The sequence below is a fragment of the Typopeltis vanoorti genome, chromosome 5 (genome assembly GCF_054136105.1).
Source record: "Typopeltis vanoorti isolate ZY-2024b chromosome 5, IOZ_Tvanoo_1.0, whole genome shotgun sequence".
Classification (NCBI taxonomy): domain Eukaryota; kingdom Metazoa; phylum Arthropoda; class Arachnida; order Uropygi; family Thelyphonidae; genus Typopeltis; species Typopeltis vanoorti.
In genome coordinates, this window is record NC_143553.1 from 38,740,454 (window position 1) to 38,758,637 (window position 18,184).

At 36.8% G+C, this 18,184-nt stretch overlaps 1 protein-coding gene across 1 annotated transcript in view; it reads right to left on the bottom strand.

Moving 5' to 3' along the window:
• The window catches only part of LOC150106327 (E3 ubiquitin-protein ligase RNF38-like), a 280,906-nt gene that overhangs the window by 104,720 nt on the left and 158,002 nt on the right, over positions 1–18,184 (bottom strand). The window contains exon 7 of the mRNA XM_090393082.1: positions 15,238–15,420. Coding sequence (XP_090249208.1) covers positions 15,238–15,420 — 183 coding nt within the window. The remainder of the gene's footprint in view (positions 1–15,237; positions 15,421–18,184) is intronic.

The window sequence follows — 18,184 nt, forward strand, 5'->3', positions numbered from 1 at the left end:
AAATTAAAAGAAACACTTGAAAGGAACAAAATTTTCCACAGATGATGAAGCTGAGGACTGGTTTGTGCAATAAGGGAAAAACTTTTTCTCAGAGGATGACAAATGATGCAACAGTGTTATAACAAGCATATAACACTCCAGGAGGAATATGTAGAATAATGTGCAAGTTACACGGTTCTACCTTAATTCCTTCATGCTGATTATCACAACTTTTCAGCACCTCTTATGTTCATATATATATCTGTTGTATACAAGGTGTGGCTATTAAATAACGAGACTGGTTGCAAAAATGTGGTTTATTATTATAATTGTACAACTTAATTGTAATCCTCTTCAACATACTCCCCTCCTCTATCTATACACCATTGCATATGAATTTTCCATTGCTGGAAGCAGTGCTGCATGTCATCAGGTGTTACCTGCTTCAGTAGTGCTGCCATTTTCTCCTTTACCTCATCCACTGCAAGTCCAGCTGAGAGCAGAGCCAGACTTGTAGGAGAAGATCATCACATGTGATGAGACATGGATTTTCAGTACAATCCAGAAACAAAGAGACAATCGGTGCACTGTAAAACTCCCAGATCACCGAGAATGAATAAAGCAAGAATGAGCAAGTCAAAATTGAAGGCAATGCGGATCGTTTTTTTTTTTTTTTTTTTTTTTTATATCAAAGGCATGGTTAATGGTTGAATGGGTACTAGAAGGTCAGACAGTTAACCAACATTATTACCTTGAGGTTCTGGCCAAGCTGAGAATGAGTGAGGAAGAAGAAGAGACGTGATCTGTGGAAGAACAACGCAGCTCCATGCAACTTTTACCTTTTTCCAAAGTTGAAATCCGCATTGAAGGGCACCCATTTTCAGTCAGTGGATGAGGTAAAAGAGAAAACGGCAGCACTACTGAAGCAGATAACACCTGATGACTTGCAGCACTGCTTCCAACAATGGAAAATTCGCATGCAACGGTGTATAGATAGAGGATGGGAGTATGTTGAAGGGGATAACAATTAAGTTGTACGATTGTAATAATAAACCACATTTTTGCAACCAGTCTCGTTATTTAATAGCCACACCTTGTATATATTTCCCAAACTCCAAAAAATCCAGAATGCATGCAAGAAATTTAAAGGACAAAAGCTAGAATATAAAATTCTAGTCTGTTCTTATTATTTTGCCAAAATAAAAATAAACATAATAAATAATTAACTCACAATTACTTAATAACTATTTAGTAAAAATTATTTTTGATAACTGTTTAGTTAAATTATATTTGTTGGGTTACATTGTACAAGAGCTTACAATAATAAAAAATTGTAAGCTTTTGTACAATGTCACTTCTTAGTTCCCAGAATTAACTAAGATACTTCTCTACAAATACATCTGTCCAAAAATACACAAAATTATCCACTGCAAACCATTACTAATGCACTAACTGCAACTAATTGGCAAAATCTATCAGCAATTCTCAAAAATTTGGTCAGGTTACCCCTTCTTTTATCAAAAACACTCCAGAATAAAACGAACCAAAATAGTGTATTTAACCGACTAATATTTTAGTTTGTTCCATCACCTTCATCTAAACAAATGTTCCTACTAATGAAACTATCTTCTAATTAAAGCTTGTCCTCATATGCAGCTTCAACTTTTTTTTGCATGCACAATAATGTTATTTACTTAGCAAGCCAGTAATTTTCTTCAAAAGCTTTTTGAAGAAAATTACTGGCTTCAAATCCTCAAATCCACAGCTTCAAACTTCTCCCTTCTATAGCCCTTAAGTCTTGCTCATACAAATTATTAGACAACTCCATGGAGGCTTACACTAACCTTCATTGACGTAACACCTGTCCATAAACTTATTCACTGACAGAACATTAACCACCACCACCTCATGCAATTAATTTGACACATTCGCCAAACTCAAAACCAAAAATCATGTCCTTACACCTTTGCTAACAACACACTCTTACATGATTTCCAAGGATGACCTCCTGTGCAGTCATGCACGGCAAGATTTCTTTATCATCTCTCTACTTTTAGCATCACCAATCTGTCTAAGGAAATTAAAAAGTACTCACTTTCAAGCATCCTTACATGGGAATTTAGTTCAGTTCTGGAAATATATAAAGTGAAAGTATCTTTAAAAACTATTGTATTCTTATCTCCCCCATACATCAGTCACAGTTAGTGACACTGCACATAAAAAAAACCTTAACCCTGCAGAGATCGAGGTCAAAAAAATTGCAGCTTAGGCCATGTGTATCTGAGAGACACGTTCATTACTAGTATGTGCTGAAATGCAAAAAAAAAAACCCACTGCAAATATAATACATGATGGTTTATTTTCAGTTGCAATCTAGAAATTATTGAACAAAGAAACAAAGAAAAAGAACCAACTAAACCAATACTATACTGACATCGGAATTCGTGATATCTCTCAGATACAATTTACTATCGAATATCACTTTCGCATTCGACTCTATCATTCTCATCATCGGACTCGAGTAACATTCGCTGAATCTCTTCAACATCTGATGGATTATCCAATCGATATATTTTTCCAGCCATTTTCAACAGTAAATTAAAAAAAAAAAAAAAACTAAACCAATACTATAGTGATATCGGAGTTCATGGTATCTCTCAGATACGAGTGACAATTAAATATCACACCTTTACATAACACGTGTTAAATTAAACTGATGGCATAAACAGTGTGGAATATCACTCATAATATATGTATGCACAGCTAGTCATGCCCTCCAAGATATAACTGGATATGTGTAAGAATATTTATATTAAAACAATTTGTTTGTATCTGTCAGATCAGCCTCGACCTCTGCAGGGTTAAAGTGTATTAAAAGGATCATATTTCATTGAAAAAAAATGAAGGAATTAGTGATAAAACTTGCACCTTCTGCAAGCCAAAATCAAGAATCTGTTTACAAAAGTCCCCAGAGAGAGGAATCATTAGAAACTCTACAAAATATACAGTAAAACCCCTTTTTTTACACTTTTTAATACAAAATTTAATAACTGAAAATAAATGAATTTACAATTACTTACATTTATCGATTTAAAAAAAATCTTTAATTGTTGATTGTTTTTGCTTTTAGTTTTTTTTTTTTTTTGACATAGCGCCAGATTGCTTTGCATTGTTTGACCTGTTTTTTACTAGTGTTCAAAGTGGACACGGAGAGTCCAAGATCTTTTGCTAAATGCACACGTGTTCCGGCATGCCAATCTACATGTCGCAGAATTGCCATCTTTTCTTCTACCAAAATACATTTTCTGTCTTTGTTCTCCATGTTACTAACATTGATAATCCACCACCACAATTTGAAAGCAACTTTCTCATGCTAAATTACATAGCAGAAATTCTGCAATATCAATTTGTACTGTGATCGAAAAATCATGGTATCGCTTATCACTACATTACTGCTGCAAGCGTGCAAGTCACCATGATGGTGGAAACGAAACTACAGCCCACAGCAACACTATCTGGGAACAGAAATGCGCAGATTTCCGCAGAAATCGATTCGAAAATCAGTATTGCCACCCGAAAAAAAAACGCAAATCACAGGAAATAACGTCCACATCAAGTTGTTAATGGTGGGAAAACAATATATCGTAAGAATAGGCCTTAAGATGGGATCAACGGAAAATGACGTAAAGGGTAGGAAAACATAAATTGCGGGAACGTAAAAACGGGGTTTTACTGTATATATATTTTTTTCGCTTAACAACATCCTATTGTCCAAATATAAAACACTGTCTTCCAGATTCAAGAAAAATGCTATGAACAAAAAAAAGTATCTTGCTATGAGTTTACCTCGATCTCCACTTCTAATAAATTTATTTATGAAGTCATTTAACAAGAAAACCACAGGAAGAATAATGATCAAAAACCTAATGGCAACATAACGTGCATGATATATTCGTCATCTGGCCAGGTTCAACAATACACCATACATCCATGCATAAATTTCACTCCAGAACTAAAAAACATAATTTTACCATTTCTTGACATATTCTTAGACATCTCTGTAAAGAATAGATTCATTCATTTGGAGTAAAGTCTATCCACATTGGAAGATACTTTCAGGCTGAGAGGCAAGAACATACAGAACAAAAACTCCCCAGGTAATGATAAATAAGCAAGTATACAAAGGTGCAGTAACCTCCCCCCCCCACCCCTTATATCAAACTTAACAGAAAAAGTTTCTGAAATACTTCAAGAATGTGGCCTAAAATAGCTTTCAACACTTATGTAAGATCAAGATTTTCACATGTTTCTGAACTAATTCACTCATCCTTAAAAAATAGGGGCTTGTAACCAATGTTTATGTATCATCTGGAGTGATCCATATGTCAGAATATCAAACATGGAGGAATAAAATGTAAATCCAAAGTAACTCTTCATAGCCAGCCTAGTTGACTATATGGTCACTGTACTCACTCTCTGATCAAGACGATGCAGGTTCAAATCCTGCTGAGAGCATGGATGTTTGTGATTGTCTTTAGGTGGGAGATGAGTTTCATCATTCTGTGTGAGACCACTGCCCTGCTTATTGGAGGCCTGAAGTGGCTTGAAAAAGTTCCATGTTTGGTCTCTAGAGCAGGGTTTCTAGATTAGGTAAAAACGCATAAAAAGAAAAAAAAGATATAAAATCAGTAAAAAAAAACACTTAGCCCACACACAGTATGAACACACTATAGGTTTACAATTAAATCTTTCATGGGTGGAAACCATATACAAAAAGTCATCCTATACTGTGGTAGAAAAGAGAAATGCCATAAGTACAGACCATAACTGTCAGAAAATTCAAGAAAGCTTCAGAAATACTATGTGCACCTGCTCTCTCTCTCTCTGTATCTTATGCAGATCTGCAATGTACCACAAGCTTTTGAAACCAGATCTGATGGAATATGATTCATCCTTATTCTTGTAATCTCCTATGTCTGAACATTGCACATGTTCTTCTGGCCTGTTTGTCTGTTTTGTGGGATGAAAAACCCAGCCACCTCCATATGAGACCAGCTAACTCACTATCAGATGAAAACCTGTGATAAAAGTTCTTTGCATCCTTTCAAACCTAGGTCTTTCCAACCAAAGGGCATCATTGAAACCAACTATGCCATAAGGCTTATACACCTACTTAATGCAATTAAAACATTAGTGTACATCAAAAATTTCATAATGCACTTCTTATCTAAGAAGTGTATTATGTTTTGAAATGTGATAATTCCAGCTATTCATGCATCCACTGTTAAACCATTTTCAACTGTTTTCAATTCCAGTTAGCTTTCAGTAAATATCTTTTTGTGCACTTTGGAAGAGTTTTACATATAAGTTAAATAAACTAGCAGGTAATCCGTCGTCGTCATCTGAGAAATTCAGGTATAGGCTTTTTATGTCCTGTTCCTGCTCTGCAGATGAAGTTGGTCTTTCCATCTGCGTCTCGGACGTCCGCAGTCTCTCCTTCCTGTAGAAACCGTCAAGGGCTCGCTTTAGTGAGTATAGGAGTGGCAAACCTGAGGTTCCTGATGCTGGACCGTGCCTTACTTCATGTAATATACATCTGTATATTATCTGTAGACCAGCCCTACTCTTCTTTCTTTCTTTCTATCTCTCATGTTCCTCTTGTTCCTTCCCCCAATGCTATTAGAGTAATCGAGGGCTAGGGATGAATCTTTCCTATTATACTATGTTTTTTCCATCTCATGCAGTGGGAGTCTGCTTTCCCTCCCATAAGGCAGGTTCGGAGGCCTTAAGGTGGCAGCCCCATCACCGAACTCACCCTGCAAAAGGTTGGTAGCTTATCCAGGGGAAACTTCCAATTACTTGCAAAGCTCTGAAGAAGAAAATAGTAGGTAATCCATCATTATCAATTTCATGATAGGTAATCCATCATTATCAATTTCATGATAGGTAATCCAAGGAGTGTACAGAATACTATGAAAAGTTTACATTACTAATAACTTCCTATCAAAATTTTCTTGCAAGTTAGTGTTGTCTGTCGGGACTCCAATAGTTCATTCTTTTAAGGTACTTCATATTACATCAATCTACCTAGTTATTTGTCTTCCTCTGGATTTTTTTCCCTGCCATCCTAGATTGAAACAACTTTCAGTCATCTTTCCTCTCTCATTGTACCATACCACCTGAGATTAGATCTGCTCACACATTCCTGAATGCTAACAGTGTCAAGTTTCTTCCTAATATATTTGTAATATGATTTTGTGACTGATGAAAAATTGCAGGGAATAGTACAGAATACAAAGAATTGTTGAACAAATAATTTCCCTCCCCTTCTGAGATGTAGTTATGCAGTCTTTAATATTAAAACTTTCACAGAAATCTCAGCAACTCATCAATTTAATTAATGTAATGTAAAGATCAAAAGATATCGTTCTATCCTAAGGCAAGCCAACCACATTAACTATTGTTCTTGTGTATGAAGTAACAATACTGGCTTGTTACATTTGTTAGCTCATTATGTTAATTTCTGATGTCATAGGCAAGGGAAACAAAATGCCAAATTAAATATAAATAAAGTCATATTTATTCTTCTGACACATAGCTAATTCTCTAAAAATTTAAGAATTTATTTTAACTCCCTTTTTTCACTCACTTTGGTGAAGAATGATGAAAGCAGTAGAGGAAAAAAAAAAAAAAAAAAACCTGCATCTAATATGTTCCCACTCACCCACAGTGGTGGGTGAGTGGGAACACATTAGCAACAGAAAGAAGGTGGAGGGGCTGTAAATGAAGTTAAATAAAGTTCAAAGTTTAAGGTATGATAGAAATTATTATTATTATTATTCAGGCCTCCATGCAGTCAAGAGACTCATAATGGGAGGACCTTCCCAGGAAGTACAAAGTCTATCATACCACTCCTTTAACTCATTGACCGTTTTTGCTCTCACCACTCTATCAGGCAATGCATTCCACAGTTCAACTACCCTCCATGCAGAGAAACCACTCCTCACCCTCTTGCTCACAGCTTCCTTTCCTAACTTTCAGGGATGGCCCCTTGCCATCGCTCCTTCCCAATGTTCCACTAAGTGAAAGAACTCCCCAGTGTCAACCCTGTAACTGCCTCTCAACAGTTTAAAGGTCTCGATCATATCACCTCTCCTTCTATCTCCCAAACTCTGCAGTCCACATTTCCTCTTAACTAACATTGTACAGTCCTGAAACCATCTTTGTTATCTGTCTCTGTACCCTTTCCACAGTTAATTTATCCCCTTCAAATCCTGGGGACAAAATTTGAGAACAATAGTCTAAGTGTAGTCTGATCAGAGTCTTATACAACAGAATGACAACTCTTTTATCTCTGCAGATCAGCATCTTTCTCAGTATTGCAGCAATCCTCTGGGTTACCCTCACCACCTTTGCAATATTCTTCCTGAATTTTGCAAAGGTTTTCTATCAATCATCATCCCCAGATCTCATTCCTGTTATTATATCATCTCCCCTACTTCCTCCAGTATATCTCCTCCAATAGAGTATGCTGCATCGATGTGTCCCAAACCTCAAGACCTTACATTTTTCTGCATTAAATCGACACCCCATTCGTTTGCCCATTTGTCTAGCTTATTCAAATCCTCTTGCATGACTACCACAGCTGCACTATTACTAATAATCCTTCCCAGCTCCACATCAACTGCAAACAACTGAATATCCCCTTGCAATCCATTGACAATGTCATTGATATAAAGGTTAAAAATACAGGTCCTAGTACTGAGCCCTATGGAACCCCCACTTGTAATCTTCTGCCTCCTTGATATTGCCCTAGCATACACAACTCTCTGATACCTATCAGACAGCCAATCCTGAATCCAGTTGACTAACCCAACATCTAAACCCGTATGGCGCAACTTAAGTATCAGCTTATCATGTGGCACCCTATCAAATGCCTTTGCAAAATACAAAAAAAATGGCAGTATATGCCTTTCCCTCATCAACTGCTCTTGTCACTTCATTATAAAAGGCAATCATATTACTAAAGCAAGAGTGCCCCCCTTCACAAATCCATGTTGATTCTCACAGATAACATTACCCTCATCTGCCCAACACTGTATATGGTCCCTCACTAATTTCTCCAAGACCTTAAAAACTACTGATGACATACAAACTGGCCTATAATTAAACACTTGCAGTCTGCTATTGCTCTTATGCAATAGTACTATCTTACCTTCATTCCATTCCCTGGATACCTTTCCCATTGTCAGACTTTCATTGAAAAGCCAGGTCAACGGAGCTGTCAGTTCTTTAGCACATTCTCTCAAAACCAGTGGTGAAATACTATCCAGTCCTACAGCTTTACTGACATCCAGAGTACTCAGTATTTGGAACACATTCTCCTCTTGCACCTCTAAACCTCGAGAACTTGCCCTATCCCTCTAGTATTAAAACCTATTTCTCCAGGATGAAATACTCCAATAAAGTGTTCATTGAACAACTCCACTATGTCCTCTGCATCAGTCACTCTATTCCCATTTTTATCCCACAATCATTTCTCCTCCTACTGGCCACATCTAAAAAATTCCCTAGGATTTTCTTTGGATCTTAATGCCAATCTCGTCTCATATTCCAGTTTTGCGTTCCTCATCATACTAGTCACTCTCTTTGCCTGAGTCTTATATTCTTCATGCATCTGCTTTCCACCCCTCTTCTCTTTATATCTCTTCCATAATCTCTTTTTCAACTGCAGTTCCTGTTTGATATTGTTTGTCATCCACTTTACACCAAATTGTGTTCTCTTCTTCACTCATGGAATACAGCTCACTATTGCTGCTAACAAATATTTCTTCACAATTTCCCAAGCACTAATGATATCGTGCCCTTCCAATTCCTCCCTCCATGGAACTGTCCCAAGTTGATATCTAAGACTATTATAATCACCTGCCTTATAATTCCACATACGTTCCCTTTTCTTTGATACTCTTGCATGTCTAGTCATCTTCCAAGTCAAAACCACATGGTCACTCTCTCTCCAGCTGGGGGAGGGAGATGTCATCTCAGTTATTATCAGCTCTTCTAATGCTATGACTAAATCCAAAACTCTTGTTTCCTCTATTACATGTTGCCTTTGTCCATCAAGAATTCTAGAAATTCCATTCCCTAAATATCCTGTCTTTCCCACCTCTACCTCACACCAAGTTCAAAACCATTAGTGTTACTGCCTTGCAAAGCCTCCACTTTTAAGAAGACATAAGTCACCACTTATCATAAGCAGTACTCCACCACTGCATTTCCCCTTCCTATCCTGCCAAAAAATGCTGAACCCTGCTATTTATATTCCTGTTATTATATTATCTTCCATCAACCATGTCTCAGAGATCCTAGTAATCTTTGGTCAGGCTAATGCTATCAACGCCACCAATTCATCTCCTTTATTCCCGATACTCCTGGCATTAGTATAAAGCATAAAAATGTCACTGCTTCTATACCTATCATTATCCCCTCCAGACTCCACTGGATTCAGTGTTACCTGATGTCGTCCCCTTCCCCCAAGCACCCATTCCCACAAAAGGCTACCTCTGCTACCATCCAACCTGGGAATTCTAGTTTTCCTGCATTGACACACCGACTTATTCAGAAAACAGCAATCTCTCCAGATGCGTATGTCCTCCCTCATTCAAATGCAAGTGGTCACATACAGTTCCTTTCTGTCCTCAAATGCCCTCCAAGTATCCACATATTCCAATCCTCTCTTCTGACTATTATGCTATTCATTCTTACTGCTCTTCTGCTCAACTCGTCACTATCATACCTGGGCAACACACACAATCTTTCCTCTCTGCATTTTCTTCTGTACAACCTCAAGCAAGAACTCAGATCTCTCGCCACCCGATTTACATTGCCTCTCAAGTCATTCGTGCCCACCATCACAATCATCTCACCCACTCTTTCACCCTGCTTAATTGCCATAGCCACATTCTTTATCATTCCTCCAGGCAAACACTTCTCTGGCATCCTATCTTGCACACCACGGATCATCGAGTCTCCATACATGACAGCTCTTACCACTCTGTTCCTTGATTGCTCACCTGCATCCCTCACTCTCTCTCTCTCTCCCCCCCCAACTCTTTCACTCTGTGTTCCCCTACTTACCTGATGTCCTGGCATCACTATCCATGGTTCCAGCACTCTCTCGCATTCTCATTCTCTCCTCTTCTATCATTTCTGTAACTCTCTCTCATTCCCTCTCTTCTACTGCTCCTATTCTCTCCTCTTCTATCATTCTCATACCTCTCTCTCATTCCCTCTCTTCTACTATTTCTATTCTCTCCTCTTCTATCATTCCCATAACTCTCTTCACTTTTACTCTGATTCGCCTTGCATTCTTCTTCCATTTGCCTAATCTCATCTTTCATTCTTCTCATTTCATTCCCGAGACATTCCATCTCCTCTTTCAGCTCATCTATCTCTCTCTCTCTCTCTCTCTCTCTCTCTGCAAGTTAGCCACTTTTACTCGCCATTCATCCTCCTAATCATGACCATCTCCAAAAACTTTACAATCGTTCAAGCCTTCCACACCCCCCACTCTGATTTTTTCATTCATATTTTGCTTGTTATTCTCGCCTATCACACTACTCATCTCTCAAAAATCTCCTGCTCCTGACGAAACGAGGTGGGATATTTGCTGAATTCCTCCCATTGCCTACATTTTACGCATATATGCTCTCACCCGCAACATAACTGCTGGGAGGTGGCATACATGCCACAAATCCTTTACCAAGTGTCACCAAGCCCTCCCGGGGCTTGGTGACACACCATTTGTAAATAAAGCTGCGGCAGCCGCCATCATTCGAATTGTGCGAAATAACTACTACAACTAAACGCTGAATACTATGTTATATGCTCTACTGTAAGCTAATTTACTTACTCGATACTGTAAGTATCAACTATATTTAACTATGCTAAATAGTGAAAATTTATCTTGTCTTCCACTGCAGATGCATCCAACTCTGACCTCACCTTCTTGTTTTGAACCCAAAACAAGAAGGTGAGCCCAATTTTGAATCCAAAAATAACACAATATAAACAACTAAATTCCAAAAGCAGAACCACTAAATGTTGCCGGTTAATTTTAGTAACCTCCATGCCTAATAGTTAATTAAGCATGGAAGTTGCTGTAATAACAATATATTTTAAAAAAATAGCTTTGCCTGGTTAACTTACCTTCAAGAACTTGTGTTTTTGATTTTGGGAAAGTGGACTTTAGTTTGAATAATTTACGTTAGCAATGAAAATTGTGTGTTATTCTGAGTTTTTAATGTGGTTCAGAGAATTTAATATTAATTAACATTTAAGGATTTTTTTAAGGTGGTAATGTAATCTTAGTGTTATATCATTTTGTAAATATAATTCATAACTCTTCGTAGAAACTGTTTTGCTCAGAAAATCTATTCCATTAACCCCCAACCGGCCAGGACGTATATATACATACAGATAAATCTGAATATGATTCTGTAACACCTATTGAATAACATGGATAAGAATTACGTGTAAGTGTTGGTCTCACTATTTCATCCATCCACCTCAGCCAGTAGAGGTTAAATAAATCAGTATAGAATACAAACTTAAATGCATTAAAAAACTGAGTGAGAATGGTTTTTAACTGCATGAAGATGATAAGACTTACTATGCAAGGATAATGATTGGTGCATGCGGATATGTGATAAAATTTGGGTGCATGTGGATATGTTAAATTTAGAAAACCCACTGATCAAATTTAATACTAAAATAAAGCCACTCACTGTATTTATTGGATGCAATAAATGTTAATGGCATCTGCATTTTCAATGCCTGCTATATCAATACACAGATCAGTGTCATGATGAATGATAAGCTGGAGAAGGATAAACAAAATAATTTCTAAATGGGGCAAAATCAGTTGAGACAGCAGACTGCTTATATTTTATCCTTTAGAAGGCATTCCAATCTGCTGACAGATTTGGAAGTAGGAAAAAAAAAAAAATCCTGATAGTAACAGTTTGATCGCATATACAACATTATCATGGTTTAAACTGATTACATGTACACTCAATGGACAAAACATCAGCGATAGGTGATGGGTAGTTGACAATGGCATCCCCACAAACTTTTTCCCATAAAAAAATTTCCCATAAATTCCTACTTCAACCACCTGTATTCACCATATATTTTTTTATATTTCTTAATAACATTTCTGGTGATAAAGTTTATACTTGCACCTAAAAAAAAAAAAAAAACACTTCCTACAGAAGAAATTATAATTCAGACTGAATGAGGGATTCTCAGCCTTTCTACCCATATTGCAACAAAACTATCAAAAAAGTAACTTCTTCCATAAGGAATATGAAATGCTACTGGAAATGAAGAACAATAGAATAGTAATTACTAAAGCTGATAAGTGGAATGTTACAGTAGATTTCAAACACCATGATTACAATTTAAAACTTGCCTCTTTGCTTAAAGATCACTCAACCAATCTTCCCTTTGACTACGACCCAGCCGATACACAGATCACATCACTTCATAGGGTTCTTAAAAATGTCGCCCTCTGGCCTGCTGAAATTACTAATAAACTAAAACCACATAATTCTAGGCCCCTCCCCATCCCTGAATATATGAGTTACCAAAAATCAACAAACAGAATGTACCTTATGCCCAATTGTAGATGGCACTGATTCTATGACATACAATTTAGCCAAACACTGAGCCAAAGTGCTTTCCCAATATACTGGCAATGCCCATCTACACATAAAATGCTCAGCCCACTTTAAAGCCAGTACAGAAAACCTTGCACTCTAACACAATGACATAATGGTTGGTTTTCATGTCTCCTCTCTATTCACCAATGTCCCACACTTTAGACCTTATTCAAACTGATTTTCTTCCCAATTTCTCAGCCTTGTTTGCATCCACCATAAACCGAGACATAAACCCTTTGGCATGGAAAATTCTACAAACAAATAGAGTGGGCAGCCATGGACTCTCCTCTTCTCCCCTCCCCCCTCCCAGATAGCTGCTTCATAGAGTCCAAAGCCTTAAACTCTGCCATACTGTCTGACCATGCTTTGCTGTTCTCTATTTGGCCATATGGCCTGGATGGTCTCAACATTTTTTTTAATACATCCAAACAACCAATATCACAGGACCAAGTTCACCTTAGAAAAGGAAAATAACAGTCTCCTCTTCCTAGACACTTTGATTACACAACAGCCTGATAGATCACTGCCATTCTCCATTTATAGAACACACACACACACAAATAAAATCAACAACATTCCTTCTTCACCAAACAAAAAAGTACAGAATTATTAAAACCCTCTATAACAGGACAAAATTAATTAGCTCTAATAAGTGAACTCTCCTCTGAACTTAACCATATTTGTTGAAAGTTTTTCACTTGGTTATATTATAAATTAAAGATACCAAGAAATTATATACTTGGTTTAATCCATTATCCAAGTGTAAGCAAACAAAGTTTACACCTGAATCCATTATTATTATTATTACGTGACACCTCCAGGGAGTTCAAGCAAACTTAACTACATTTGCAATATGCTTCTTAGCGAATGGCTATAATCCCCACCAAAAAGGTCTAGCAGTATTATTATAAATTTCCTTTCCAAATTTTTTTCAAAATATTTCTGTAGATCTGGGATTAATTCCGTACTCTGCTATGTTGGTTTCCAACAAGAACCTGTATTACTTTTCCTTCACTATCAGTTGCCTTTCTAAATAAAAATTACTCTACTGCTTCCATATTCAGCTTCAGTGAAAGCAAGATACAAAGAAATAGTCATTTACACACCAACACTTACCTGTTGCAATTGAAAAAGGGAGAAAATATTCTATTGCAACAGTCTAAAGGGCCGAAGAAGACTGTGGCAAACTGGAGATTCCAAGCTGTCAGAGTATGTGTCTATTGCAGTGTGCCAACAATCTTGCAATCAAAGAAGTTCCCATTTGGAATATAGGCGTTAGACTATAATAAATTTAGTTTAATCCTTTTTCCACTTGTTTGCTTACACTTGGTCTAACCTCTCTACCAGACCCACTGACAAGACCTCAATAAAGGTCGAAACCAGTCCGAGTAGTGGCCCCTTCCCTTAATGCATAGCATTATACATGTCCGCAAGGAGATGTGCTTTGCATTATGGGAGATACTAAGACAAGTGATGAGAGCTTAGTCCACCTTTACCACGAGTTGCTTCAGTCCTGAAGATATTTCAGGTGCAAACTTTGTTTGCTTACACTTAGATAAAGGATTAAACTAAATTTATAATGGTGATAATTGTCAATTCAAGTAATTTGTGGTGAAAGTAACTATTACAAAAAACACTGAAGATGAGTATAATGAGAAGGCCTTTTCATTATGTTAATATTTTCATAGGAAATCCACACAATTCAGCTCCAAACTTAACAAATCAATTTTTCATTTTCTTCCTTCTGTTTTCCTTTTTCTTTGTTCTTTGGAAGAATCTTCCTCATACTATTTTCCCAATTAATTCAACATAAACTTTCAAGATACACATTAACAGATTCTTCTCTAAACATATACCAACTCACCAACAGATGGGACTGTCAAGTTATATAATAAATTTAGTTTAATCCTTTATCCAAGTGTGAGCAAACAAAGTTTGCACCTGAAAGTATCTTCAGGACTGGGGTAAGGTGGTACAACACCAGGGAAACTCCCTGAAAAGGTGGAGCAAGCTACCAACACTCCTATCTCAGTATCTCCTATAATGCAAAACACATCTCCTTGCGGATATCTCTAATGTTTTGCATTAAGGGAAGGGCCACTACCCAGACTAGTTTCGACCTTTATTGAGGTCTCTTCAATGCGAACCAGGCCCAAGTGGAGATCCCAGGCAGAAGCATTAGCAGGTCATCTCTACCTATTTTCATAGGAAATCCACACAATTCAGCTCCAAACTTAATAAATCAATTTTTCATTTTCTTCCTTCTGTTTTCCTTTTTCTTTGTTCATTGGAAAAATCTTCCTCAAAAAAAAAAAAAAATGTCAAGTTATAGATCTTCTGCCCTCTCATGTAGGGTTGACAAAAAAAAAAAGGAGGGAGGGAGGGGGATGTATAATAACAAGTACATAATCATTTTTATTACATAATATACAATATAAATAATAAAAACCAATCTTTCTCCTTGTGCATTATTAATTTTTTAATATGCAGATTTATGAATAAAATAGCAAAGAACATTATGCTAGAATAACCTTACCATACATAAGAAGTCTGGTTGATTTTGTAAACCACCTGAAGGATCTGGAAGAATATGTGAAAATGGAGGAGAAGAAGTTAGTGGTGATCCAGCATGACCTACTGGTCCATGATGTCCAGGAGAGAGATTGGAGAATGGAGAAGGCCTGCGATCAGCCAACATATCCATTTCATTATCTTGAGGCTATGATAAATAAAAAAGACCTCAAAAACAGAATCAATAAATAAAAATTTAATAATAAAAAAGTGTGCAGAAATAACATCATAAGGAAAAATATTTACAGTATATATAATGAAATTGCATTATAAATCCCAGTACTTCTATATAAAAAGGGAAATTAAGTTGGAATAAAATATAATTTACTAATAGCAAATCAGCTGCCAGATAGTGTTTGGCTTTAGATATCAAAACAAGTGGAAAAAGCATTCCCACTTCCTGCTGTCCCAGTAAATTCCATAAAACTCTGGTTCTCTATGACACTACACTAACATGTTTCAGGATTTGCATTAAGTAATTCTGTGGTTATACAAATTATAATGGAATAATTATAATTAGAACCACCACAAAACTTTAAAAATGTCATTTTATATATAACTTTTAAGTACTTCTTAAAACTGATGCAAATCTTAATGCAAATCCTGTCCCTCCCGCTTACCATATTTGCTGGCGTATAAGACGCACTCCCTTTTTTGTACACATTTTTTAGGAAAAAAACTTTATCACTGAATATTATAATGAATTTACATAATAAAATTCAATAATTTTTTCTTCATATTCAGCTGGCATCTTTTGTGATATTTTTGTTTTAGTCTGCATACATAGCTGGTTTCTCTTCATGAATCTTGAACACCATGATGCTGATCCAGTAAAGTTGGCAATCCCTCTGTTAGTGGCTATCGCTTTTGCTTGATGAATAATCATTTTTTTGGCACTTAAAGTCCCGCTTTTCTGTGGTCTAAAATCCAAGTATTCAGTTCTGCCTCAAGTTCTGACCATTTTGCAGTTTCACTTCGTAGGTTATGTTTACTGTGAGTTGCTTTTTTAGATCCTCTTCCTGATTCCACCAAGTTCTTATCACTTTCTCAGTTGGGGGGGTGGCCTGAAATGCCTCTCTGCATCCCCGTTTCCATGTTCTTTAGTATACGCAACGTAACTTGTATGCAATATTGTAGCAATGGCGATGTTTTTCACCCATACTTGACCAAGAAATTTAGAGAAAATTTAATGGCATATCTGTGATTTAACAGCTGTGATCGTCAATGACAGCGCATCCACATCCACTGAACTTTACATAACTAGAATGCTCTCACACACCTCAAGGAAGCAAGAAAGAAATCACGTAACTCGGAAGTTCCAAGTTACGCGAGTTTCGAGTCGGAACAGAGAAAATTTCCAGAAAAGAAAGTAATAAAAAACTTAGTATCGGCGTATAAGACGCACCCTGTTTATCAGACCTATTTTCAAAGAAAAAAAGTGTGTCTTATACGCTGGCAAATACAGTAATTATTAGGAGCCTAGTATAAGTATGTCTACTATGTAAAGCAACAATGTTTATTTAGTTACTGGGATTTGTGGATTATTAAAAGAAAAACAAATGGTTAATTTTTGCCTTTTAATTAAAAAAAAATGAATTAAGTAAACTAACAACAACTTACAAGATCTGACAACAAGAATATCATTCAAGTCTTACACTAGTATAAAGGAGAACGATGAAACAACATGAAAGCCATTGCAACTGCACACCATTATGTGTATGCAATGACTTCTGTGAAAGAACTCCCTCCAACAAAGAACCATCTGGATCCCTTGTCCCAAACAGATATATACAGAATACCTGATCATGCAAACATACTGATTGCAGGACAGATCATATGTTAAATACCAGGAATGCTGTTATTATTATTATTATTATTATTACATAACACCTCCAGGGAGTCCAAAGACTCATTGAGGGAAGGCACCTGCTCTACAACTCTCTGTCTCCACCACTCCACCAACCGCGACTACCTTCATCATTTACACCAACACCATCTACCACTGACCACCACCACCACTAGTATTTCCACAGACAATTACAAACATCCATGGTCACAGCAGGATTTGAACCCACAGCTTTTTGGGTGGAGAGCAGATGTGCTAACCACTAGGTCAATCAGGTCAGCATGTTGCAGGATGATTTGAATAAGCTGACAGTATGGACAAAACATAATCGATGTCCATTTAATGTAAAAGTGTAAGATTATACATTTTGGGATACAAAGATTACAAGCTGTGCACCACATTAAGGGAACTGTCTCCACAAAACCGATGAAGCCAGGGATTTAAGGATGGTGGTAGTAGTAGTATGTAGAGTTGTATTTAAATAGCATATGTGCTAAAGTAGCAAGCATACTTCACAAAATTACTTGGTCATTGAAGAACACACTAATAAGAAGAGATAAGGGAGTTATCACTCCTCTTTATAAAGCCTTAATACAACCACATCTGGATTACTGTGGTATGAGATAGCAGTGGAGTGGATCCAGAGGTGAGTGATCAAGATAGTGAATTTTCTGTGGAAAGCTTCCAATGAGAATAGACTGAAGATCTGTGGATTGCAAAAGTTAATAGGCAGGAGGGGGAAAAAAGCAGGGGGATGATAGATTGGTAGAACATGGAACTTTTTCTATTTTTCATTGATTTGGAAAAGTCCTTTGATAGAGTCCCAAAAAATTCATTGAGCCTCTTCTTATTTGTTATGCTCTTGGATGTGTTGACAGAGACAGTAAGAACTAAATAATCCTGGCTGATGATTTGCATAAAACATGAGCAGGAAGCAGAAGAAAGATTTGAACAATGGAGGAAAACTTTGGAAGACAGTGGTTTGAGGATCAGAAATAAGACAGAGTACATGTTATAAATTAAAGATACCAAGAAATTATATTCTTGGTTTCACTCTTTAAGTGTA